The sequence below is a fragment of the Rhagoletis zephyria genome, unplaced genomic scaffold, assembly GCF_001687245.7.
Source record: "Rhagoletis zephyria isolate East Lansing unplaced genomic scaffold, Rhagoletis_zephyria_1.1 Rzeph_scaffold_00296, whole genome shotgun sequence".
Lineage (NCBI taxonomy): Eukaryota > Metazoa > Arthropoda > Insecta > Diptera > Tephritidae > Rhagoletis > Rhagoletis zephyria.
The window spans coordinates 167276-193335 of record NW_016157380.1 but is presented as its reverse complement, the minus strand read 5'-3'; the positions used below and the strand labels follow the sequence as shown (position 1 = coordinate 193335).

Genomic DNA, 26060 nt, shown 5'->3' with positions numbered 1-26060 from the left:
CATCATCCGATGAGAGGGATTTTTTTCTTTTCAACATTTTTTTCGTTGTTCACGGACAGTGGGATGAAATTTTGTAGAAAGTGCGACACAAAACCCAAAATATTTTCGTTCACCGATTTCGCGAATCCAATTCACAATCGCTGAGATTCCTTTACAAAACGTTAATCTAATTTTTATTTGGTTTATTTGAATTTAATTTCATTTGCTTTTATTAATTTTTTTAAATTTAATTTAAATCAACTTTCCATTTGGTTTCATACAAAGTTGGGCATTATTCGAATACATTTTTATTTAGATAATTATTCGAATTAACCGCCCTTCAGCTACGCTGACTACAATATTATTTCTCAGAACACCTTTCCGAATACAAAATAAATAAATAAAAGTAAAACGTTGCTCCTTTTTTGAAAAACCATTTCAAATAACGAATAAAATGAATAGTAATTCGCTAATGAATTATTTACAAATATGTAATCATATTAGGGATACAATTTAACGCCCAATTCCCACAACACTGACAACACTCAGCGGCTGACTATTGCCTTTACTACTGCGCCTAATACTATGCGTACTGAGTACGCGACTACGGCGAAACAATGGTTAAACATATATATTGTGTTTTAGGCGCAATAATTCTGACAATAGTCATACGAAGAATTTTGTCAGTGTTGTGGGAATAGTTGGACTGATAACGGTTATTTTTTTGAGCAGAAAAGACCACACTCTTTGGGGAATTTGTATGCCGTTACAAATTGAAATATAAATGTTGGACTTAAAAAGCTAAAGGTTTTCCAAATTAGATCACTGAAATCAGATGCGTTCAAATAAATTAAAAACTGAAATGGGAAACTTACACTTTTACAGTCCAGAAGAAGTTATTTAATTTCGAAGTTCATGTCATTTTTCCCCTAAATAGGCTAAAGGGTATATAAATAAAACTCCGTACTCAAAAAAAAATTAAAATTAATTAAAGTAAAACTGACAATTGATTAAAAGCAAACTGCAAAAAAAAAAATAATCGTAAATGCATCATGAAAAAAAATACGGAATGAACAAAAATTACTAATTAATTGCACCCTGTAATGGAAGAGAAAGAAGAGTAATGTTGCTATTGTACTGTAGATGTCGCAGCAAAATGAATAGTGCAGCCACACCGCAAAAAATTATTTCCTTTCTATTTGCGAACAATATTAAGAAAAACATCTCAAATCGTGTCTTGAATGCTGAACTAAATTTGGGTTTATCAACCAAAACCTATTTGCTTGAATCTGTGTCATAGAAAGCCGCATTTTAAACTTTATAGGAAAAAAGTTCAACTGGGAAATTTTCTTACTTTTCTAATTATCTGATACGGGGTGGTAGCCTTAAAATACAACCCTGCCTTTGCTTTTTCAGTGATTCTTAAAATTGCAAAATTTGCGTCAAGTGATCTGGTTTTTGTTGCACATTTTTATTGGAAAAGCTGTGAATTTTTTTTATTTAAAAGTATCGAGGTTTTTAATAATTGATTCTACACTCAAAAATTGTTAAATGATTGTGTTTGTTTAGGATAAGGAATTATTTGGTAGCTGAAAAATTATAAGCAAGAAACGGAGAAGGCAAAGGTGAACAATAGACAAAGATAAATTGCTGAAACTTTCTATACTTTCTTTGTTATAATTTTGGTATTGGGGAATTGTGAGATTCGGTTAAATATTTATTATTCAATACTAATCAAGAAAATACTTGGGAAGTGCAATTGCATATATGAAAATAAAAATTGGATTGGAAGGAAATATAAGCGCAAGCAAAACAACAACTGCCGCTGCAATTCAGCAGCAAAAAAGGCCGAATCATAGAAGAGTGAAAGAAACCAAAAACGTCATCAGTTGTCATCGTATTGCGCTTTGCGCTTATTCCATTCCCCATTCTGAAATTCCAACTGGTCATAAACGGAAGACGACGTATTCATTCATCCACTACTGCTCGCCATAATTTGTGGATGGTGTTATTTAGTGCAAATTTAACTCGTACTTATATTAGTTATCAACAAATTGGTTTTAAACTCAAATTAAATTATATTGGGCGAAAGTACTAGTGAGAAAAGTGAAAACAAAACTGCAAAAAGGTGAATATTGCAGTAGCCGTAAGAAAGTACATCGTAAAAAGTGCACTAGGAGAACGGGCAAACAACCAGCATTTGAAAACTTAGAAATTAGTCGATTTTAACAGCCTAAGTGCATTTGATCAACAGCACCAACACTGCATTACAGTACGCGGGACTCCGTGGCCTAGTTAGCTCGAGTGCTATATACCATAACTGCAGTTCCAGTTGTGTGTGGTTTTTGTGTGCTGAACGAACTCCCCCGTGAGTGGTTTTGCTTGTCATCATCACCAATATACGCCCAGCAAAAACAACATTAGCAAGAAAACAGTGCCATAGAAGCCATTCGGCTAGTAGGCAGTACGCCAATCAGACGGGTGTCTCGTGACATCCATAGCTAAGATAGGAACAAACATAGAAACGGCAGCCAACATTTACAATTGCAATAACTTAAGTGTTCATAAAAAGTAAAATCGGCAAGCAAGGTTTTACCGACGATTTCATTAAGGCTCAGGTGAGCCCAATGTTTCCATTGATAATGAACTTTTTTCTTTAACACTCTCACACGGAGTATCCATATGTATTGCTAATTTTATTGGCAAATGTAATTGAGCACTTTGGAAATGCTATCAATACCCGTGTGTTGTGTAGCTATATTTTAAGTTCTTTAAAGTATCTATTAGTTGTGTATGTTTGTTGTTTCTTTCCTTGCTATTTTCTATTTTAAGTGACCTTTTGTAGGTATTTCTTTGTTTTCTAGCTCATACCGCTAATTAAAATCAAATTTTCGTTGTAGCTCCTGTATTGTTACTATTCTTCCACCCGAATTTCTTTTGTTCTTTCTTCATTTTCTCTCATCATTATTGAGTTTATTAACCAATTTAATAGAGCACAGCATAACCAGTACACATACCTACATATGTAGCAGTCAGTACATCTTAAACACAGTTTAGTATTCTAATAACGTTGCTGTAGAATAGCTTTACCTCAACTTGTATTACTATTACTAAGTTGTTTGCCTTTAACTAACTAATCTGCCACATCTACGATTTCATTTGTAATATACGTAAGCTTCTTTGAGCGCTCTGATGTGCAGTCAGTTGACGCACTGCCTCTCTGTTCATTAAATTTATGCTCATGTTTTGTGCTGTTGCCGTCAGCCGGAAGCTGTTATTTATCTATTTTGCTTTGATTTTGCCTTTCGCCTTCATAAATTTGCTATAAAACAAAATATTTCGTTTGCGTGGATCTTATATGTACATGTTTGCTTATGTTGCTTGGACTACACAGTACAGGCTTGACTATTGATGGCATACTTGTTCAATGGAGTCGCCTACTCACTTTTATGAAATTAGTTTTTCTTTTGCTATTAGTGAAATCTGTTCTTAACAATGAATCGCTTTAAGAATCGCCCGATTATGTATTCTATTTCTCCAAAATTCGAAAAATATGTGTATTTGTGAAATAGCTTACACAATAGTCACCAAGGCGCATACATTTTCCTAAGCCTTGCCCAATTCAGGTTTTTGTTTTATATGTACGCATCGCAGTCATCACTCATGCAAGAAAATACGCTGAGCTTGCCATCCATAGCGCTATTTTTTCCGCAAACTATGAATGTATGTGTAGATAACTATTGCTTTGCTTTGTCGATTGCAATACTCATAGCCTGCCAATATGCTACACTAAAAACAATTTTTTGCAATAATTATGAACTGTTATTTAATAATTATGTACTAAGTGAAATTCATTTAAGCTCTTCTAACATTAAAATTAAAAACAATATAATACAGCGGTCTCTGTATTTTAAGGAAAACGCAATATTTCGCAATATATTTAGACCACAAGCGAGTTTTTCCCCACGTACTTATATACAACAAGAGGGAGCGGGGGAGGCTGCGAAAGGGGTGAATCCCCGGGCCCGGGCCGGGGTTTTTAATGGGCTTGAATTATCACAACCATAACTTTTTATTATTTATTTTGTTTCAATATAATAGCTCGTTCGTTATAGGCTTTTATTATAAACATATTCCGATTCGTGCTAATTGTTTCGAACTTTATGCATTAAAGAAAATGATCACATGATTTTGAATTAGTACAATTTATGTATAGGGGCCCGAGTTTTCTCTCGACAGCCCTGAACATACCTATGATGCATATGTAGAAATATTTTTTTTCTCGATATTTCGGTTTTATTTTCATATTTATTGCTCAAGTCCATTCATCGTCTCACATGTGCGCTATACGGTGAATACATGCATTCCTTATCAGTCATCATAAAATACTTATGTTTGCCTGAATTCACATGGCTTATCAATTTCTCACTAATTTGTGTAATATATATGTAGTTTAAAATAGTAGTTTGTTGTGCCAAACAAAATTCGCTGGAGAACTAAGTACATATTTATATTTTCATATACATACATAGTTATGTTTTTATTATTTTTGCGCTTATCAATTTACTTGCCTGAGCATTTAAGCCATACCTTGGCCTGATAAGTAATTTAGTTATGCGTCATTGCATAAATGCGTCCGGCCGTTATTCCTCATGGTTGATACGATATATTTTTACTACGTCGAAAAGATTATGGATATACACACACATATGTACATAAATACATACATACAGTCAGTCAATAAAGTTTATGCACAGCGATTTTTTTTTGCAAAACTGTCAAAAATCAATGGTAAGTCCTAGCTTCCTCAGACTGGCACTTTATTATACTAAAATTAAATGGGCTAAAAAATGCATACTAAATTTTTTTCTAAAGAGTCTAATTAAAAAGTGCAATATTTTAATGAAAATTTGCGGAATTTTCTTCGATTTTGCACAAGGTTATCCGAACTCTGATTTTTGGGGTTTATGTTGTGGAATTTTTATAAAATAAAGAATTCTTTTTTTCTTATTAATTTAAGACTCTTTCACAGCTTTCTTATTGAAAGTAAGCAATTTTTTTGAATATGTTCACATGCAGCTTTTTTCGTCGTTTTTGTTGTGACTTAGAAAAGTATTCGTCCACGTTTTTTCTTATTTTCAGAGTACTGGCTACAAAAAATCTTGCTACAGCACGCTGAATACATATTTTGTCCATGCAATCTTTTCTTAAAGATTTAAAGCGTGCACATGTTTTCTTGACTTGCCAGAACTAGTTTTATTAAAAGTCAATTTCTACGTCCATGCTCCTCAACCACTTTTTTTTGTCGGAACCAGCCTAAAAAAACGCTCGCGGCTAAATGTCTCATACCAAATTCTTGCAAAGGGGGCGCAGAAGCACAAAGCGAGAAGCCTCTACATGCGTTCGGCATCATTGGGAATATTGGGGTCGAGTCTGCACAGGTAGCTGTTGAGACGGGTACAGTAACTAGATCGTAACCTGTCTTGGCACAGGTGGTGATTGGGCTCCGATCAAGGCAGATAAAGTTGTTGTTGTTTTTGTAGCGGCTACAACAACCCCGCCCAGGCCGGTTGGTATCTCAGTCGTTGTCGTCAAGTTCCACTAACGGCAGCCCTAGGAAGGGTGCAGCTTCTGCGGGGGTTGGTCCACAGGGACAAGGCCGTTAGGGTTGTCGGCAGATAAAGTCGCCTGTTGCGGTGTTCCAAGTGACTTGAGTCCAATGATTGCTATAAGTAGTTGACATTCATTTTTCTTTGGGAGTTATGTGCTAAATGTTCTTGGCTGAAAACAACTACATTTGTATGTAGCTACTATTTGTTTCGATAATATAATTGTAATCTTTAGTATTATGTTCGTATATACTATATATGTACATACATATGTAGGTATATTGTTTATATCCACAAAATTTTCTTGCAAAACTTGTCTCTACTCTTGCAGGTTTTTTGTGCTGCAATACTTTTTTCTCAGCGTTTGTCATGCGATCAACAATTTAAATAATGCAATGCGTACTTCAAAAGTTCTAATTTTAAGTTCATACATACATATCCACATACGTCTACGGTCTTTTCTAAATGCAATACGCTTCTTATTCTTTGTTCTTTATCACTTAACTGATAAAAAAGTCATTCAAATTAGACAAATAAATTATTTTGGGAGTACAATTATCAAACATACTTACGTTTATTAGTTTGTTTATGTTTTGCTTTGTCCCTATAACTGCGTCAACACCGACACTCCAGATAATTGCCGCCTAATTTGCTAATCCTCATGCCAGTCAGGCGGAGAACGAATTTTGAGAGCAATGTACAGCAAATTCGCGACAATTGTCTGCACTTGATGGCGTCTTTTATTGTTTTTTATATTTCTAAGTACATGGCAAATCTTATTTGTGTTTGCCTTGTGTAAATTTATGTACGAGTATGTAGATATGTTTGTATGCATTTAAATGCGTTGCATTTGTGCCAAAAATTCGTTGAACTTGGCGCTAGTAAAGCAATGAGTATGCCAGTATAAAAAAGCATTGCAGACAAAAATGTCATTTACAAAAAAAAAACAGATTTTGAGCGCTGCTCTAACAGCCTAAATGGCGCAGAGTACGTACAGTGAAATTGTCTGAAAGTCAAGTTCATGCACCCATGAAATATTTACTATATACTTTCATTATAGCCATTGCATGCTGCTTCTACTTACATATGTACTACCACCAAATAAACGTGCACACAAACAACGTGATAAGAACACAAAAATAAATAGCCCATTTTGTGCGTCATATACTGATAGCATACTCACTCCGAATTTTCCGGCGGAGCTTTTAGGTACATTTTTTTTCGCACAAATCGCCATCATGAAACCGCTATTTACATGCTCTAAAATCCAGAAGCTACTCTGACTTCGTTGTTCATGGCTTTAAGCCATTGGCTGCTGCTCTTCCAACTCTATCACTTCATGCTTTACGTTATTGTGTGCCAATTTATGCAAATGAAGTCTTGCTAACGATTTTTAATTAGTGCACAACAACAATTGCCAGCATTCAGCATTCGCTGGCACACAGCATTTTCATTCATGTTTGCCAGCTTTGAGTCAATAGTGAAATATTTATGCTTGGTATTTATATATGCATGCATACATACACTGGCGGTCATTAGAATAGACTCGCCTTACTTTGAAGAGTTTTGGCTATACATATTTAAATTGTTAATTTTGTGTTTAATATTTTTTTATAAAAGCCGGGCTAGCTATACAACAAACACTATATAAATCCCCTTTTCAAACTTTATTCAAAAAGTATAAAAGTTCGACAAATTTTCAAGAAATTTTTGAAATTTTTATTCAGAATGGGCAGTTTTGTAGCCATTAAATTTTAGGGTAAGAAAGTGCAAGTTTCAAGTGGCTAGAAAATACCGTTGATTTTTGACACTTTTTTTGTTGACGATGCTAGGCATTCTTTTCCATATAAAAAAATTGTCGAGCACACTTTGTATGGGAAAAAATACGTGACACCGTCAGCAAAAAAAAAACAACTTAAAAATCAACGGTATTTTGTATCCAATTGAGTATATTTTAATGACCGCCAGTGTACATACATACATGTGTAAATATTTACGTACATTTTATATGCACAATAAATGCATATAGACACGTCAGAGATAACGATTGACACATTCATGAGTAGCTCGCTTTCTTATGCGACTACGGTATCGGTTAAACTACTGCCAGTTAGCAACAACATTTACATATTTTTTTTCTAGTTTATGAGCTTAAGTCTTTTTCGTATCATGGCATCTGAAATTAGGATGGTCATGGTTATAGTATCAGGTCCTTGCTAGCTGACCTCGGAAACGATTAAAAAAGCAAACTAAGAAATTAAATAATTAAACAAAAAATAATAAAAATGCAATGAAATTTAAAAAGAAACTAATTAAAAGCAAATACAACAATAAACAAATGATAGTACATATGAAAAATAAAATAAAATTGAAAAAAAACAATGGCAATGAAAAAGTAAAAAAATAAAAACGAAAAAAGGACTTCAAAATAAATTAAAAAACCAGAAGAAAAAAGTAAAATGTATTAAACGAGTAAAAAAATAAAGAAATAGAATAAAAAAATTATATAATGTATAATAAAATTCTAAAAAGGAAAAAGTAAATAAGGAGAGAATAATAAAGAAATAAAATAGATGAAACATATATAAAAATTTAAAATAAATGTAAATAAAATATAAAAAGTAAAATAAAAGTAATTAGTTATAAGAAATTAAAAAATATATTATCTAAGAAAAAATGACGACATTAAAAAAAAAATCAAAATAAAATATAATAAAACAAAAATGGAAATAATTGAGCAGTAAAAATTAAAAATAATCAAATATTTTCATGAACTAAAAATATAATAAAAGATAAAAAAAAACTGGAAAATCTATAAAATAAAAAAATGGGTCGTTCAATAAAAAGACGGAAACGACATACATTTTTAAATTATGGTAATTATTTTACAACCAAAAAAAAATTTGGCTTGAAAATGAGGTGTTTTGGGTAAAATTCTTGTTTGAGAGCGCAACAGAGTCACAGTAATAGTTAGAAAGAACTAAGAAATGCTTTGGGTTTTTTTAAAGAAATTTTATACATTAGCTATTTAAATATAAGTATAAGTTCCGACGACATACATAATAATAGATTGGCGCTTACATATATGTTAGTGTTTTGACGAGCTTCTCCTCCGATATGTGGCGTGCGCCTTGATGTTGTCACACAAAGCGGAGGGACTTACACTTTTACGCCGACTCCGAACGTCGATTGTATTTTTATGAGAAGCTGTTTTTCATGGCAGAAATACACTCGGAGGTTTGCCATTGCCTGCCGTGGGACGACCGCTGTTAGGAAAAACCCTTTTTCTATATTTTTTTGGGATGTTGCTTTGACCAGGGCTTGGACCAAGGCTCTGCGGAGTGGAAGCGCACATTGCTTACCATTACACCACAGCGGCCGCCAACCGACGACATACATATTTAGGAGGCAGAGAAGGCATTAAGAGTGTTCGCGATGTAAAGAAATCGCACAAGCTGATACAAACGAACACTCTTAATATTTATGTAAGTTGCGTCCACCAAACTTTTCGCTTCGCCAAATTCATTCGCTTCGCAAGTGATAATACCACCCGTAGTTATAATTCACAGTTGATCACGTTCTGGAGTCAAATGTTCCACCAGTCACAATTAAATGGCCCAAATAATAAAAAGAAAAACAAAAAAAAAAATAAATACAAAATATTTCTAAAAAATATTAAAAAATATATGTGTATGTATATATGAAAAAATAAAAAATTAAAAACGTTGAAAATAATAGAAACAAATTTAAAATTAGTTGAAATAACAAATATAAAAAATGGCAATAAAAATTTAAAATAAACCAAAGGAATTAAAAAAATGAAAAGTAAAAAATTTAAGAAAATAAGAAAAAAATCGGTAATTAAAAAATTTTAATTGAAATAAACTAAAAAACTTAAACCAAATTTAGAAATTAAACAAAAAAACAATGAAAGAAATAAAATACTTGGTTGTAAAAATCAGAAAACAATTTTAAATATGAATTTAAAAATACAAAGACTATAAGGGAACGTACCCGTACTACGTGACCCCCTTTTTCCAATTTTTAACCCCCCTCCACCCTCGGTGGCCACGCGTAGTATATTCCAAAGAAGAAACAAAAAGAGATACTTGGAATCGAAAAAAGTCCATTGACTTCTGTGGAAATAACATAATTGCTCATACAAAACAATACCTCGATTCGGGCGAAGCTTTGGGCAGAATTAAGTAGAATTTAGATTTAGGGCTTCTTTTATATAAAGATTTTTTTTAAAAATAGCAGTAATAGTTGCCGTTGTTATAGAATGCGACTGCAGTGATACATTTGGGTCTTTTCGCTCACATACTGGATCCCATTTATGTTGGTATGTTGTACCAATTTTCATGTCAAAAAAGTTGTATTATGTGTTGGCTCGGCAACGCAATTCTAGTTCTGGAAATTTCGCGGTTATAGAATTGAAAAATGAAAATAAAAATTGGCGCTTCTTCAATTTGTGGTGTGCATGCGGCTTGTTGTTACCGCTTACGTTCGGCAATTGGCTATTTGTGATGTTTTGTTTTAAGGAAGTCGCTAAAAGGACGAGTCATAAAAAAAGTATCCTAAACTATCGGGTCCGATCTTTTATCCCTTTTTCTTATATATTTAAGTTCAGATGCTTACTTTCTACAATAGCGCTCCGCAAAAGTGTTTTAGAGGCACCAAAAAACTATTTCATTGCATTGACCCATAAAGTTTAATGCGTTTGGAGTTTTTCGTCATTTATGAAAATAGAAATTTCCTCAAACTTTTTCGACGCAAAATCTGCTCAGGTGTTTTTCCGACATATTTCACAAACAACTAATTATTCATATAACCACATTCGTCGATCTATATTTGCCACTTTTTGAAGTGACTTTTTGATCGCAAAATCTGATATTTCATCATTTAAAGCAATTCACATACTTGTGTGATAAAGAACATTCCTAACAGCTTATCGTCACACTTTTTCTTATACTAATCATACTTTTGTTGTACGCCGCATTAGCAAGAATTTGTTGGCATATACTTATTATCTGCATAATACAATATAAGTGTATGTTTACTGTTTGTTTACAAATACATACGTTCATTGGGGCGTACCGAAAAAGAGTTGGCCATATTTTTGCAAGCAATTTCGTGATTTATTTTTCCGAGCCTAGTGGTCGCCTTTTTATTTTTTAATTTTAATTTTTAATTTTAATTTTAATTTTTCGTTATTTCTTCGGCATTTACAGTCTAATGTTTTTGTCTCGAGGACAAAATTATTTGTTTCGTTCAAAGTTCATTAACCTCAAGTACCCCGTTCTAGTACTTACCCACCAGAACTCTGTTGCTACTACCCTTGTGTACCACTTTTGTTTTTTTTCCGCTTGGTATGTGGTACGGTCTAATGTACATATATATACCTTATATCAATAATTTCTTGAACAGTCATTAAAGGTAAAGGTAAAATCGCACTCATATGCCCATTCGCAATTGCATGCAAACACTTGACAGCCTTCATTGCACTTGATAAGATTACAGACAATTATTTAAAAAACGTAGAAATATGGCAACAAAGAAAAAATACGAGAGTCGTTTTATACTCAATCACAACGATGGGGTCGTGAAAGCTGAAAATGATTTTGAGCAAGTTTTGTAATATTTTCTCTTTTCAATAGATTTCGACTACAAATAAATGTTTGAACCTAAGCTAGCTTAGGCAATGATACTGCGTTTATAATATAATAGGGGTTTCCCCTTAAAAAAACTAATTTGCATTTTGGCGAGGTATTCGGTATTAAGCTAGGAAAGAGATCGTTCACGTAAATTTTTCGAGAAAATGACATTTTTTCTTGTCGCACAAGAAGATGGTGGGGTAACCTTGACTAATTTCTGAGTACTCTTGAACAGATGGGCCATGAGGGTCAGCTTAGTGAACGCTGGGCGAGAACCAGAACCTGTGAAACTGCAGTTAGCAGTGCGCGCTTCCACTCCGCAGGACCTGGGTTCAAGCTTTGGTCAAAGCAACATCGCAAAAAATATGGAAAAAAGTTTTTTTCTTAACAGCGGTCGCCCCTCGGCAGGCAATGGCTAGCCTCCGAGTGTCTTTCTGCGGAGAAAAACAGTTTCTCATAAAATTCATTGACGCTTTCTTCAATCAACCCATCAATTTTTCGTCAAGTGTCTGTTGTATATCAATTCGTTTTTAGTACACATTTGGCCATTCTTGTATTGATCTTGACTGCCCTTAAGCGGGTGCAAAATTAAGTTAAGACGAAACGGCGACAGTGGTAAATAACTTACCTAAAGCTCTGCCTGATATCGATCCTGAAGACTACAGAAACTTCACTAGAATGGACTATGAATGACAAAGCTTGATCGAAATTGTCCTGGACGGTCCAACACACACGCTACCGCTTAAGTCACTCAAACTTTCTATCAATTAGCGTCAACGCTAGGCTCAAGCATAACTGAGGTTCATAAATGGTCAATCATGCTTGATTCATTCGATTGATTCCTAGTTTTGATTAAAATTATGAAACGTCCGTAGGCCGTCTTTAGCATGACAGACAACTTTTGTTCGGATATAAATTGCCGTTACGTTTTCCTTCCTTCGAGGCGAGTACTCTATTCCGCTCGGTCTGGGCACTCCCGTTTCGATGTCACAATGTCCGCATAATTAATTCGAATAAAAAAGTGACATATGCACTCATTTAGTTCCATTAAGAATAGTTTTGCACCATTTTTAATTTATTTTCAATAGTAATAGAAATGAAATTCAAAATATTCCTTTCATGACCTTACTCGCGAATACATTTCCTGCGCACACAGCTGTAAGTGTCTGCTTCGTTTTCGAATTAAAAATCATGAATTTAAAATTTTCATTTATGTTTTTCATCGCATTGTCGGCGTAGCGGCAACTTTATGTGGCCTAACTTTATTGAAGTTGTATTTACATTCGCCCATTTGCATTTTTAGCAAACTCGAACGGCTTTCGTCTGTTCGTCACTACTTTATGACCAGTTGCCCCACGTGTTCATCGTTGTTTACTTACTTATATGCCAATTAGTTTATTTTTAGTTATAGTTGCAGTGAGAAAAACAAACAAGCAAAAGTGAAGGAAAAGTAAAATCTAAAGTGTGGTTGATTGTAGTCACGCGTCGTCTTACATATATACATACATACATATGTATATACGTACATATTTAAAAGAAATCGATAAATACCTCAGCAGGGTCAGCTGATTGACGTAAGGGCCACCCAATCAAATACTGACCATTGGATTGAGCAAATTTTATGCGTTAAAAGAAATTTGATTCAGTTATGGAAATCCGTTGAGAAGTTTGATTCTACAATCGGTTACAAAAATTTCAATTAACACCGCATCGAAATCCGGCATTGTTTTTATGGCCGTTAAAAAGAGAAAAAAAGAATCAATTGGAGTATTAATAATTAATATCTTAAACGAGGGTTCTCGGAAACGGCTCTAACGATTTTGATGGAATTTTGTACACAGATAATGTTTTGGATTCTAAGGTTAGCTGAATAGGCATTATCTCCGAGAAGACTCGTATAAAGTTGCCACCTATTCGCAATTAGTTACAAATTAATTATATTATCGTAATATGGGCAAACTTTGAAACCTTGAAAACTTTAAAAAGTATATGCACTCCGGGCAAAGCTCGGTCAACCTGGTACTTGTTGCTGCAGCTCAGGCACATTTCGTATTTCTTGACTGCGAATGGCCGTTTATAGTTGCTACAGTCCTGATCAATTCTACCCTTGGCATACTTAACCCATCCACTGCTTGTTGTGCTATAATCGTGCCCAGGATGTGCATGGGGACGGTATCAAAAATGCGACTGAAATTTTTTGGAGCCCCAGAGTTCAACAAGCTTGAAGACGTGACAAAATTTGGGCTTCAACCATTACACTGAAGTTGGCAAAAAGCTTTGATATCTTAAATTATGTCCACTTTCTTTGAATATGTATATTTAACCAACACTTCTATCTCCATCTGCCATTAATTACTAGGTACCTATTGGTTTACGCGACTCCGTCAGTCCGCCAGAATAACTTTAGCTCACTCCTTCACAGGGCTAAGATGGTTAAAAGTTTCAGAACGAAAAATGACACTGAAGATGGCACAACGCCGAAACCGGTTTGTCTCCAAACCAAATTTGACAAGGGATGACGGAAAATCGTTCCACATTACATGGTTAAAAGTCTTTTGTAAGACAATTGAAAGACTGTTTATTCTGGCACGAAGATCTTACAATAAAAGCTCCCTAGTCACTTTCATGGTGAAAAGCTTTTTTGACAGAAAGAACTTCTATGTACATCATATTACTCGCGCTGTTCCAACAGTCGCAATGGCCAAATTTATGGTTTTATAATTTAAAAAAATATATTTATTTTAAATTTAATTTAATTTTTAGAAACTCATTTTATGTTTTTGTTTTTTGTTATTAATTTCATTTTTAATTTTTTTGTCTAAAAAAGGAAAATATATTTTTTTAATTGCGTTTTGTTTAGGAAAGTATATTTTATTCTTTTTTAATTCAGCTTCTTTTCGCTTAATTTTCTTTTAATGATTAGATTGTTTTAAAGAGAAAAACATTTTTGATTTAATTTATCTTAATATAATTTAAAATTATTTAATATTTAGGAACTTATTTAATTTCTTTTTTAATTTTAATTTATTTTGTTCTTTTTAAATGTGCTTTTTTTAATTTAAATTTCTTTTAATTTTTAGATTATCTTTTAAAACTTTTTTTTTTTAATACCAAAATTATTTTTTTTCGGACCCAATTAATTAATTAATTTATTTTTTTAATTATAATTTTTTTTTTTAAATTTAATTTTCTTTTTAGTTTTTATTGTTTTAAAAAGAAAATTATTTTTAGTTTCACATATATTTTATTAACATATTCTTTTTTAATTAAATTTGTTTCTTTTTACAAGCTTTTATTTTTTTTAATTTTCTTTTGATGTAAAGTTTTTATTGTTTAAAAAGAATAGTGTATATTTATTTTTTTGCCTTATATTATTTTAGTTTATTTTATTTTATTTTTCCTGTTTAATTTGACTATGTTTAAATTTTTAGATTTTGATATTTAAAAATATTTTTTGATTTCATTTAATTTTTGGAATTTATTTGATTTTTTCCTTTATTAATTATTTTTTAATTTTCTTTTGATTATTAGATTTCATTGTTTAAAAGCAACATATTTTTTAGTATTATTAATTTTTTAACGTACGTATTTTATAATTTAATTTCTTTTAAAACAAAGTTTTTTAAATTAATTTTATTTTACTTATAGTTTTTTTATTTAAAAAAAGTAAATATATATTTTTGAGTTTAATTTAAGTTTTAGATAACTTTTTGCTAAAACATCTTTCAATTAATCTTTGGAAAAGCAAGAAAAGAGCTTTCAAGATATTTGCCAGAATTCATAATTGTCTTACGAAAGACTATTGTCTTTCGAAAGACTGTGGTGAGTTGAAAGAAAGTTGCCGTAGTTGCCCTGTTAGTGTATTCTAAAGTGACATAAAATCTCACTCTTTTGCGATATAATTAATTTTGAAGTAGGGTTGTACTAGTCCACTTTGTATTTCATTAAATTTCATATGAAATCGTTTTACTAACATATTCTACGAAGTGTTGTGTTTGCTTGTTATACTTTTTAGATAGTCTTTGTTAAACACTCATAGTCATAATGACATTCATGTTTGTACGAGGGCAATTTGAAAAGTCAGTGACTTTTAGGTCCAACGAGGAGGAAGGAGGAAGGAATTCAAAAATTGGAAAAACGCTGGCCTTAATGTATCCGGCTTAAAGGAGACCATTTGGAAAATAAAACGTTTTTTTGCCGAACATTATATCGGTTATTCAAAATAGTCACTGATTTATCAAATTGCCCTCTTACTTTTATAAAAATTTGTAACATTTAGTGTAATGCTGCTGCTAATGCAATAATTGGCTCACCGGCGGCACACATTACTTTCAAGACAGTTGCTCTCCATAGCCTTGAGTTCATTGAGTTTTGACAGGGCGTATGAGTAACCGAAATTCAGACTGAAAGAAAACAAATTGTGAATGCAGTTATGGAAATTAAGTAACGATATTTTGTGTAGTTTTTAAGCTTTGCTAGTTGATTGTAAAAGTTAAAATTTTCAAAAAGCTTAAAATAAATATAACGACATACATACATATGTACATATTTTTAATATTCTTAGGCTCTGTTCGACTCGCTACTTTTACAAGTTACGTTAAATATTCGTACCATATTTTTTAAAAAAAGAACATTTAAATATCTAGTTTCTGTATATTAATTACATCAAACCCTTCCTTACAGTAAACATATGTATGTATGTGTCCACATAGTACAACTATATTTACATACAAACAAAAATCCCATATGTTGTATTGTTAAATCTGCTGCTGTTGCTGCTGCGCCAACTGTGCGCTGTGGTCAGCTTTGGCAATTTTCCCCATTCATTTTTTGCTCATTCCGCACTGCTAAGGCTTCACACTTAAACACTTTGCTTTGGTGCTTTTTTTCGCAATTTTTGCAAATTGAATTATTCTCTTTTTCGCTTTGTTTTTTGTTTGCCAATATTCCCGATTCGGTACGGTTGGTTTGAATTGTCGACTGATTGTTTGTGTGGGCTGTGCCGTTGGTGTTTGGGTTCACTTCCGAGCGTAGTGTGCTCTATGGACTCATTCATGGGCATACACACGTACATACATATATACATACATACTACATACCTTTGTGTGTAATAACCCGCCGGTGTTTGACGTCGATCTGTTATGTATTTATGCTACTTTCCATCCCTTTAGGAAATGCGAGCATTCCATTCCGCCATGCATGACGAAAACATTACGCAGAATGAAAGAGACACTACTATTTGTTTGATAGTGTTTTAGTTGTTGTAGCAGCATAATAATCCCCCAAAGAGTTTTTGGCGAATTAGCTGGAGTGATAGTACTTGGGGGGTGGGGGGCATATGTAGATCTGCCGAGGGAGGAAGTGATTTGCCGAAAGTCTACACATAAAATGAAAGCGGCAACCTTTCACAAAGCTTCTTTTCGTATCAATATGGTAACATTTCAGAAAAAATCTTTCACCTAAAACTTGTTCGCTGCCACTGAAAATTGTTGTTGCTTCTTTCGGAGTTGCCACGTGAAGCGATAAGGACTGCTTTCCCTTAATTTCCAGGCTAAAGCTTTACCCACGCCTAGGAATGTTCGATATAAAAAATTCTGTATAAATTAAGTTAAAACAAAATTTCGATATTTTAATATTATATCCCTAACCGCCAAAAAAAAACTTTAGCAACATTTTTCAAAATTTTCTTTTTGCTGCAAAAAAAAAATATTAAAAATCAACGCGATTTCTAGCTTCTTGAAATCTTTACTTTATCCTACTAAAGTTTAATGGGCTAAAAAACTGCATGCCAAAATTTTTCTAAATATTCTGAATAAAAAGTTCAAATTTTTTGGATAAATTTGCAAAGTTCGTCGAATTTTTATATTTTTTGTTCAATGTTTGAAATATGGATTTATATGGTGGTTGTTATGTAATGTGCTAGACTTTTATTAAATATCTAAACAAAAAAAAAAATTGGTCAAAATATTACTTAACTTAATCAGCTGACTTCAGACATATGTATTTCTGCACCAACAAAAAAAAAAAAAATGGAAACAAATTTCGCTTGCGTTTTTTCGCGATTAGGGCTTCATATGTAAACTCCATATGGAAACATTTCCTTCATATTATTATGAACATTTTTTCCATAGCGCAGACTTTCTCTTTTCAATACATTCGTCAGTCACTTGATTAGTCAATTACATGATAGAAACTATGTTCTGGAATGATTAGTCCAACTTTCTGCTCATTAACCCCCTAATGTTAATACGGATGCATTTGTAAGGATGCCAAAATACAAGGAGTTTCATTTTAAGCGTATTTCTGAATATTTTTTCTTTATTTAGTTGAATTATTAAATTTCTTATATTTTTTTAACCGACTTCCAAAAAAGGAGGAGGTTATCAGTTCGTCGGAATATTTTTTTTTTTATTTTTATTTTTTTTTTATGTATGTTACCGCATAACTTCGGACCACGTCAACCGATTTCGATAATCTTTTTGTATCGGAAAGGTAGTGTCTCAGAGGTGGTCCCATACTAATCTGGTTGAGATCCGATCAGTGGATCATGAGATATATATATATAGTCACATACCCACACTCCCACTACCAACAACACACTTCTTTACTCATTCTCTCTTTACCTCTCCTACTTATCTTCCCACATCTCTTCTTCACCTTTCCTAATTTGCTCAATTACTAACTGATCTTTTCTTTAATGACTTTCTCTAAACTAATCCCTTTCTCTTTGTTACAATGCAACAACAACAATTCACACTTTGACTCTCACTATTAGTTTATTAAGCTCATAATTGTTAATTTAGTTGTAAGAATTGTGTAACCATTGAATTCATTAATAAAGATACCTTCGAGAAGCAAGGACTTGTTACTATATATATATATTTTTATATGGGCGTTGAAGTCGGTTTTTTTTTCTAAAAATTACTTGTTTTTATTTAAATTTTTAATCAACCCGGAAAATATCGATTCAAAAAGTCGATTATTAAACCATGAAATATCGATCTTCGTAATAATCGATATCATATCGAACATTCCTCACTCACGCCTTCTGTTAAAAACAAGAAGAAAGGAGTGTAAATTTTAAAACGTTCTCGGGAGTTTTCGCGAAAAGTGATAAGGAATGTTTCCATTTGACTTCCAAGTGGAAGCATACCTCATTTTCCCACTGGGATATTACACATACATATATGTAATTGTGTGTATGAATATTCTTTTCTCTGTGCAATATGTGTTGATACTCGTTTTATAGGCCTGTGTGTGTGCGCGTACCTCCCATTCTACTTCTGTTTGTTTGCATATTTTCCGTACTCGTTTGTATCTAATTGTATTTAGAGAACCACTTAATAATACATACTCACTCGACTCTTTTTCCATTTTACCTGTGTTTTCGCTGTACTTATCCCTTTTAGTTTTGTAAGTGTGTGTGCCGTTTTTTTTGCAATATTTTTTTTTCATATTCATAATTTTTTCTGTTTTCCATACTTTCGCGCTGCCGCTGGCAAATTAGCTGCCAGGCCATCAAAGGTGTTGCGTGACCTCAGTTTTCGCGTGAACTTGATGGGAAGGTATTGCAATATTTTGGTTTTTCAGCAAGACCGCAGTTTTCAATTTTTGTGGTTTGCTAATAAAATTTATACAAATTGCTGAAGATTGAAGAACTTTAGTTACAAAAAAAAAAAAGAATAATAATAAAACAACTGTTATTTTGTTAGCAGGTAATTAATTACCTTTGAAGTGTGTTTAACTGTTTTTAATTCGGCGTTTTGGATGTTAAATCAGTACTTACTACTTGTGCAATGTACTGGTTTTGGGGAAAACAGATGCATTTGCATCTGTACTGCACTGCTATAAAAGTTGTAAAACAAAGTTCAAAAATACGTAAAATCTCTCGAAAACGTGTATAAACTTGCGTTCAGTTGCGTTCAAAATTTTAACCAGACTATAGCATGCAAGCTTAGTTCAAAAGTTATAAAAGCCTAAGCTGGAAATATTTTAAAATTACAGTGACTCAAACAAATGACCGCGTGTTGATTTTTTTTTAATATTTACAAAGTTTATAAAGTTAAATTTTTGCTTTTTATTTTTATATAAAGTACTTTATGCAAATTTTAGGAAAATTCAAAAAATTTTCATCAAAATTTCAAACTTTTTAATCCGAATATTTTTGGGTATGCAGTTTTATAGCCCATATAGCTTTTTAAAACGATAATATTTGACCGGTACATTGCACCGTACTGTCAAAAATTTTATGATAGTCGCTTTTCGCTTGCCTCGAAAACTCCCGAAAACAGCCTCGAAAACTTTTCTATTATTAGCGTTTGAGGGAATCCCCTAATTGTGTTTAACTATTTGAATAAAATAAAATCCATCCTTCTCGGCTGGTGGTAACGAGGGATCTATGTAAGTTCGAATACGAATTTTCTGATGATCATTTCAATCGGAGTTTTATAAGTAAATTTCAAGAGAAACATAAGATGAAAATATGTTAAATTTCTAGATTTTTTTCTCAATACAAAATGCGAATGAAAGGTTAAATAATCTATAGAATAAACTATAGTGGAGGTCATCTAAAAAAAGTGCTCGTCGCATAGACGGCTTAACTGTGCAGATGGTTAAAAAAGGGCTGCCACTATTTTGTCAGACATTACTAAACAGTTTCCGCGTCTATTCGTTCCGAAAACTTTAAGCACTCGTCTAGTACAAGTTTCCTTACAAGCACACTGACCTGCCAATAAAATATTAATTTTAAAGTGCAATAAATTAAAATTAACAAATTGGCCAATGAAGACTTAAATTGACCAGAATAAAATGTGTAAAACTGCCAAATCTTGCAACCAGCCACAAGCTATTTGAAGATTACCAGTATATAAACGAGTTCATGTAACTTGCTTCATTAAAATGGCGTAGCTTGGCGGAAGGGCAGTGGTGGTTGATTGGTAGTTAGAAGCGTCACCTGAGCACTGTCCCAGGACCCAATTAGCGCTGAGGGCACCATTTTGATACGCATTCTCTGGCATGCCTGATATTATGTTTTCATGATTCGTCAGTTTCCTAAAACCACTTGGATTTGTAGATGAATCTATTTAGGTTACTAATCAAGCATTTAAAGATCTTCATAAGATTTTGTAACATGTTTTCTGCGTACCAACGCTTGACACTCGCAGAGAGCTACAGCGCCGTGTGTTGTACGAAAGGCACATTTTGGCAGCATGTTCATCAATAGGTCAATGCCCCGTTATCGTGGATGTTATCATGACTATCAGGGCAATTCTGATCCTTTGTAAGATTATTGTAAAACAGTAGGCAAGACAATTTGAAAGCTTTTGGTTATTCTGACATGAAAGTCTTACAAAAAGAAGCTCCCTTGAAAACTTTCATGGTGAAAAGCTCTTTTTACAGAAAGCACTTGTATATCATTTAGCTCGCACAGTCGCAATGGCCGAGTGAGCAAAGTACTGGCATGTCATTCGAGAGATCCGAGTTCGAGTCTAGCGAAGCGGTTCTTTTAATTCGACTTTGTTTTTTTGATTTAATTTTCTTTTAATTTTTGGATTTTATTGTTTTAAAAAGAGAAAAAAGAATATATTTTTTTAATTTCCTATGATTTTTAGAAATTTGTTTCTGTTTTTAATTTAATTTTTCAATTTGATTGTAATAAAAAAAAATATTAATCTAATTTTTAGAAGCTTATTTGTTCTGGTTTTAATTTAATTTATTATTTAATTTGCTTTTCATTTTTAGATATTGTAAAAAGGAACACATTTTTTTAATTTCGTATAATTTTTTGGAATTTATTTTATCTTAATTTTTTATTATTTTTTATTTTTATAATTGTTTTTATTTTTTTTTATTTTTATGTTTTTTTTTTGTTAATTTAGTTCATTTTAATTTTTATATTTTATTGTAAAAAAAAATATTTTTTTGTAATTTCCTATGCTTTTTAGAAACTTATTTGATTTCTGTTTTTAATTTAATTTTTTGATTTTATTGTTATGAAAAGAAAGATATATTTTTTTTAGTTAATTTAATTATAAGAAGCTTATTTTGTCTGTCTAATTGAAGGGTTGCCACCTGTTTTAAAATTACAGTTTAAGTAAATTTATAAAATAAAGTAAATATTGCAATATGGCTGTCAAAAGAAAAAAATTTAGAGTCGAAAATATTTTTTGTGGAAAGTTGCCACCTGTTTGAAAACCCCAATTTGATTTAATTGATAAGATAAATTAAATATTGCAATATGGGTACCACACTAAAGAGGTTTAGGAGAGTTTACTGCCAAAAATATTTTTGAGGAGGGTTGCCACCTGTTTAAAAAAATTTTATTCAATTATTAAATTGATAAAATAATTAAAATATTATAATACGGGTATCAAACTAAAAAAGTTTAAAAAAGCTTGCTGCTGAAAATATTTTTGTACCGGGTTGCCATCTATTTAAAATTTTATTCAGTTAAAGTGTCAAGATAAGGTAAATACTGAATTAATACACCTTTAAAGAAAGTGCACGATATGTAGAGTCGAGTTATAGTTTATTCAAAAAATAAAAGAATGAATTAAATATGATTCATAAAACGAAAATTTGTTTGAAAATCTCACTTCGTAAAGCTCCTCAAACTTATACAATTTTTTATAAATGAAGCCATACAAGTTTTGGGAGGGAATACTTTTAAAGCGCAGTGAAGCACGCCGGGTATTTGCTAGTATATAGTAGAATTGTACTTCACTAAAATGGAAAAAAATAAATGAATACATACATAAATAGTATGTATGAATGTCAACATGAGGATTGTGATACCACTTTCTGGGTGAACTTCCACTTTTGTGTTTATACCCTTCAGAATTCTTATCGTTCTTAAAAAAAAAACGGAACTAAGTAAAGGTCAATCAATCTTGAAATACACATACATACATACACAGATATGAGATAAATTACATTCACGCTTTGTATTCTTTATATCACTTTTCTATTTCTTTGCACAAATAAAAAAAAAGTAAAAATAAATTAAATAGTTTATCTGTACGTAGTATCTATCTTTCATTAGAAGTATATTAGCAAATTCTCTTTGTCTATTGTATGTCCTCTTATTGTAATTTTGCTCTATTTTTTTCCACTCTTATGTACGCGCTTTATGTCTTTGTCTCTACCACTGCCAATACCACTTCCTCGGTACCAGTATTTCTTCCGTTTTTGTTTGTTGTTTATTTTTCTTGGTTAAACAATGTTGTTACACAAATATGTATTCTTTTTTTATTTGATTGTGTTATCTTGTATCTTGTATCTCATAGCTTGCTTTGGAGCACTATAAAATCTGCAACTCAACAAAAGCAAAAACAAAAACAAAAAACCAAAAGAACAATTGCAACAAAATAAACTAGCATTTTACAAAAATAAAAATAAGAATAAAAAATCGCAAAAGCATTGAAAGTTTAAGAAAAAGTACATAGCGAAAACAATCAAAAGTAAGTCCTACATACAATTTTTGTCAATTACTTACTATCAAATTGCATATCAATATAAACCCACATACTTACTATGTCATATGTTTGTAATCATTAAATATGAAATTTTACTAAATATAAATATGTAATCCCAAGCCACCCACCACAAGCCACCAGCCATGCAATTTATCACCTCAACGCATATCTATACATTTGTACTCAGCGCATAAAAATACCATACACCTACACATTTTTATTACATTTATTTAGAACATGTATCATAGTCCAAATACATACATATGTCGTTACGCATTTTCTCCATGCGCATATGTATGTATGTAAATCGCCAGCTTAATCGAACTTCAAATATTTGTCTATTCCATTTTTTTCTATTTTTTGGTTCTATTGGTTTTATCGACGTTTCATTTATAAATGTTTTGTGTACACATTTCATTTTCTATTAAGTAATTCATAATAATGCTTCATGATGTGCAGAAGCATTAAGAAAAACACAAAAAAAAAAAAAAAATAGATTTTAGTTGAGTTTAACAAACTTAATTGCTTACTTATAAATACGTAATAGTTAAATTTAATTATATTGTACAAAAAGTTATTGATTACTCAAAGGTCATTTGCTTGCCTATATAGTTTCAGAATACATACATATAGAAGACTCAATGATTCTTTTTTCGCCCATCATTCCTTTATTTTGGTCTTCCCATTTCTCCTTCAGCTGCATAATTTCTCGTTCATGGTAGAGGAATGAATCTGCCTTTAACCGGGAAATTCTGAAAAATTTGCTGATTTATGTTGTATTTTTTTTTTTTTATAAAGCAGAAGCACAATCTCTTGAACATTTCTGAAAGCTCCCCAGTTGAAAGCTGCAAAGCAATTCATCATCCATTCTTAATACCCACTACCGATGTCGTCAATTACAATATCTATTGTGCTTTCACCAATTTTGTTTACTCCGAATCATTCCGAAATAATTTTTAAAAATTACAGTTGCTCAAAATTTTAAGTACTCCAATCCAAATAATTCCGCCGAATTACACTAACTATTTATAAAATGCAAAATGTTACCATTCACAAAATTCCTTACTCTTAACTATTCCGAAACTACAAAGAAAATTTCTCCTGGAATTACACAGAAACTGCACAATTGCTTGAATACTTTTACGCTCATAATTTTCCCCTTATTTACTCCGATTAGATCTAAAATAGTTCCGATAAAGGATCGAGAATTCTCTGCAATATCAAAGTTACTACAAACATTCGATTATTTGGCCTACAACAACATTGTTTTACACTGCATCCTTCCGAAATAATTTCTAAAGCTTAAAGTTCGTATAAAGTTTTAGTTGGAGTACTCCAAAATCATTTGGTAAAATTAGCAGTAATTTAAGAACTTTCCGATAATTTTCCTACTTGTTCCGAAACTATTTCGAAAATTTATGATTTCTCTGCAACATCCAAACACATCGGAATTACCTTTAATTTTCAAGGCGTACCTGTTAAAATTTTTTCTGAATTTGATTTGCAAGAATTTGAAATTAGACGGATTTTTCAAAATTACTCCGCATTTTCTATATTACTCCGCATTTTCTAAATTACTCCGCATTTTCTAAATTAATCCGAATTTTCTAGATTAGTCTGCGCTTCTTAAATTAATTCGAATTTTTTAAGTTACTCCGGATTTTCTAAATTACTCCGAATTTCTAAAATACTCTGGAAACTCTAAATTACTCTGAAATTTCCAAATTACTCCAAAATTTCTAAAGCACTCCGAAACTTCTAAATTACTCCAAATTTTATTAATTACTCCGTGTTTTCTAAATTACCGGAATTGCTCCTTCGTTTCGAAATTACTCTGAATTTTCGATAAAACTCCGAATTCACCGATCTTTAAAAATACTCCCATTTTTTCAGATTAAATACATTTTTCCAAATAATTACTTTTTTTCGTAATTGCTCTGTTAACTACACCGAATGTTCAAATTTTTTTTAGAATTACCGAAGTTAATTTTTGAAATTGGTTAGTTTATTTTGAAAATATTGAAATTCCCGAAATTTCCGAAGCCACTCCCATTTTTCGCAATAACTTTTTATTTCCGAAATTACAGATTTTTTAATTGCTCCGAATTTTCGAAATCTTTCTAAACTTTCAAAGTTACTCCGAATTTTCTGAAATTGTCCTGCATTTTCGAAGTCACCCTTAATTTTAGTATTTACTACTAATTTTCCAAATCGCTCAAGATTTTTGAACTGATAGCGCATTTAAAATTTTTTTCGAAACAATCCATTATTATTTCAAAATCGTGTCACTATGTTTAATACTCAAACATTGAAATTACGTGGACATTTTGAAAGTGGTCGAAAATTTTGTTTAACTTTATCTTTACTGACTCGAATCCATATCAAAATCATGAAGCACATAGGCACCTTTGCAATTTCGACTAGAAAGTTTTGCGAAATTTTACTTACTCTATATCAAGTCCTTGGTTTGAGGTATTACTATAACTATTACTATAAACTCAATTTGCATTCTATTAAATATTAATAATTTTTAATAATTGACTGCATATGCATACGCACACATAAAAATTACTACCTACATTGTTATTGCATTCACTCGCAAAAACCTTTGGTCGCTTTCATTTTGTGATTTTCTTTTGAATGTTTTCGTTATCGTTTAGTTTTTGTTTATAAACAATTTTTTTTGTTCACTTTAGTTAGTATTCGATTTGTTTACGGAGAGAAAAAATTGCAACTTTTTTTTTTTAAACTTGACACCAAGCGCGGTACTCCATTCTGCATTCTTTCAAGCGCCGTTTATTTTTAGTTTTACTGAAAATATTGATCAAATTTTTTTGCTTCATTGAAATTTTTTACTTATTTTTTCTAATCCACATAATCCACTAAATTTTCTATATTTTAACTGTTATGTTAATAATACGCCATAAAGCTTCCCTTGCAAATCTTCCCATACATATATACATACATTTTTGAAGTTCTTATTAACAAATGCATATCATATTATATCCATTATCGATGCAGGGATGCAATGCGAGGCAGCTATTATGCCAACTCGATTACAATTCGAATTCGTGAAAATCACGCTGTTGCATACAGTTAGGCGCATATCATACCAACTATTTGCAAATATTTATTGCGATGTTGGTTTTCGCAATATTTGGACAGTCTCAGTTTTCCACTATCGCTTTCCATCCCTGTTTGTGTTTTGAAATTTTTTGGGATTCTTTCAAAGCCAAACTTAACACTGCATGTTTTATGAAACTAGCTAACAAACTAATTAATCATTTAAATGTTGCAATTTCTAGCTCTTTATTTAAAACCACTAAATATTTCTTTCTATCTTT

At 31.9% G+C, this 26060-nt stretch overlaps 1 protein-coding gene across 2 annotated transcripts in view; it reads left to right on the top strand.

Annotated features, from left to right (window-relative positions):
- The first annotated feature begins 1383 nt into the window (after positions 1–1383).
- The window catches only part of lqf (epsin homolog lqf), a 31339-nt gene continuing 6662 nt past the window's right edge, over positions 1384–26060 (top strand). Inside the window, exons 1-2 of one of the 2 annotated variants that reach the window (XM_017610283.1) lie at positions 1384–2597; positions 22528–22701. In XM_017610283.1, coding sequence (XP_017465772.1) covers position 22701 — 1 coding nt within the window. In that variant the 5' untranslated portion in view covers positions 1384–2597; positions 22528–22700. Of the gene's footprint in view, positions 2598–18934; positions 18958–22527; positions 22702–26060 lie in introns of those variants that run through there. The other variant, XM_017610282.1, reaches the window with a different exon arrangement.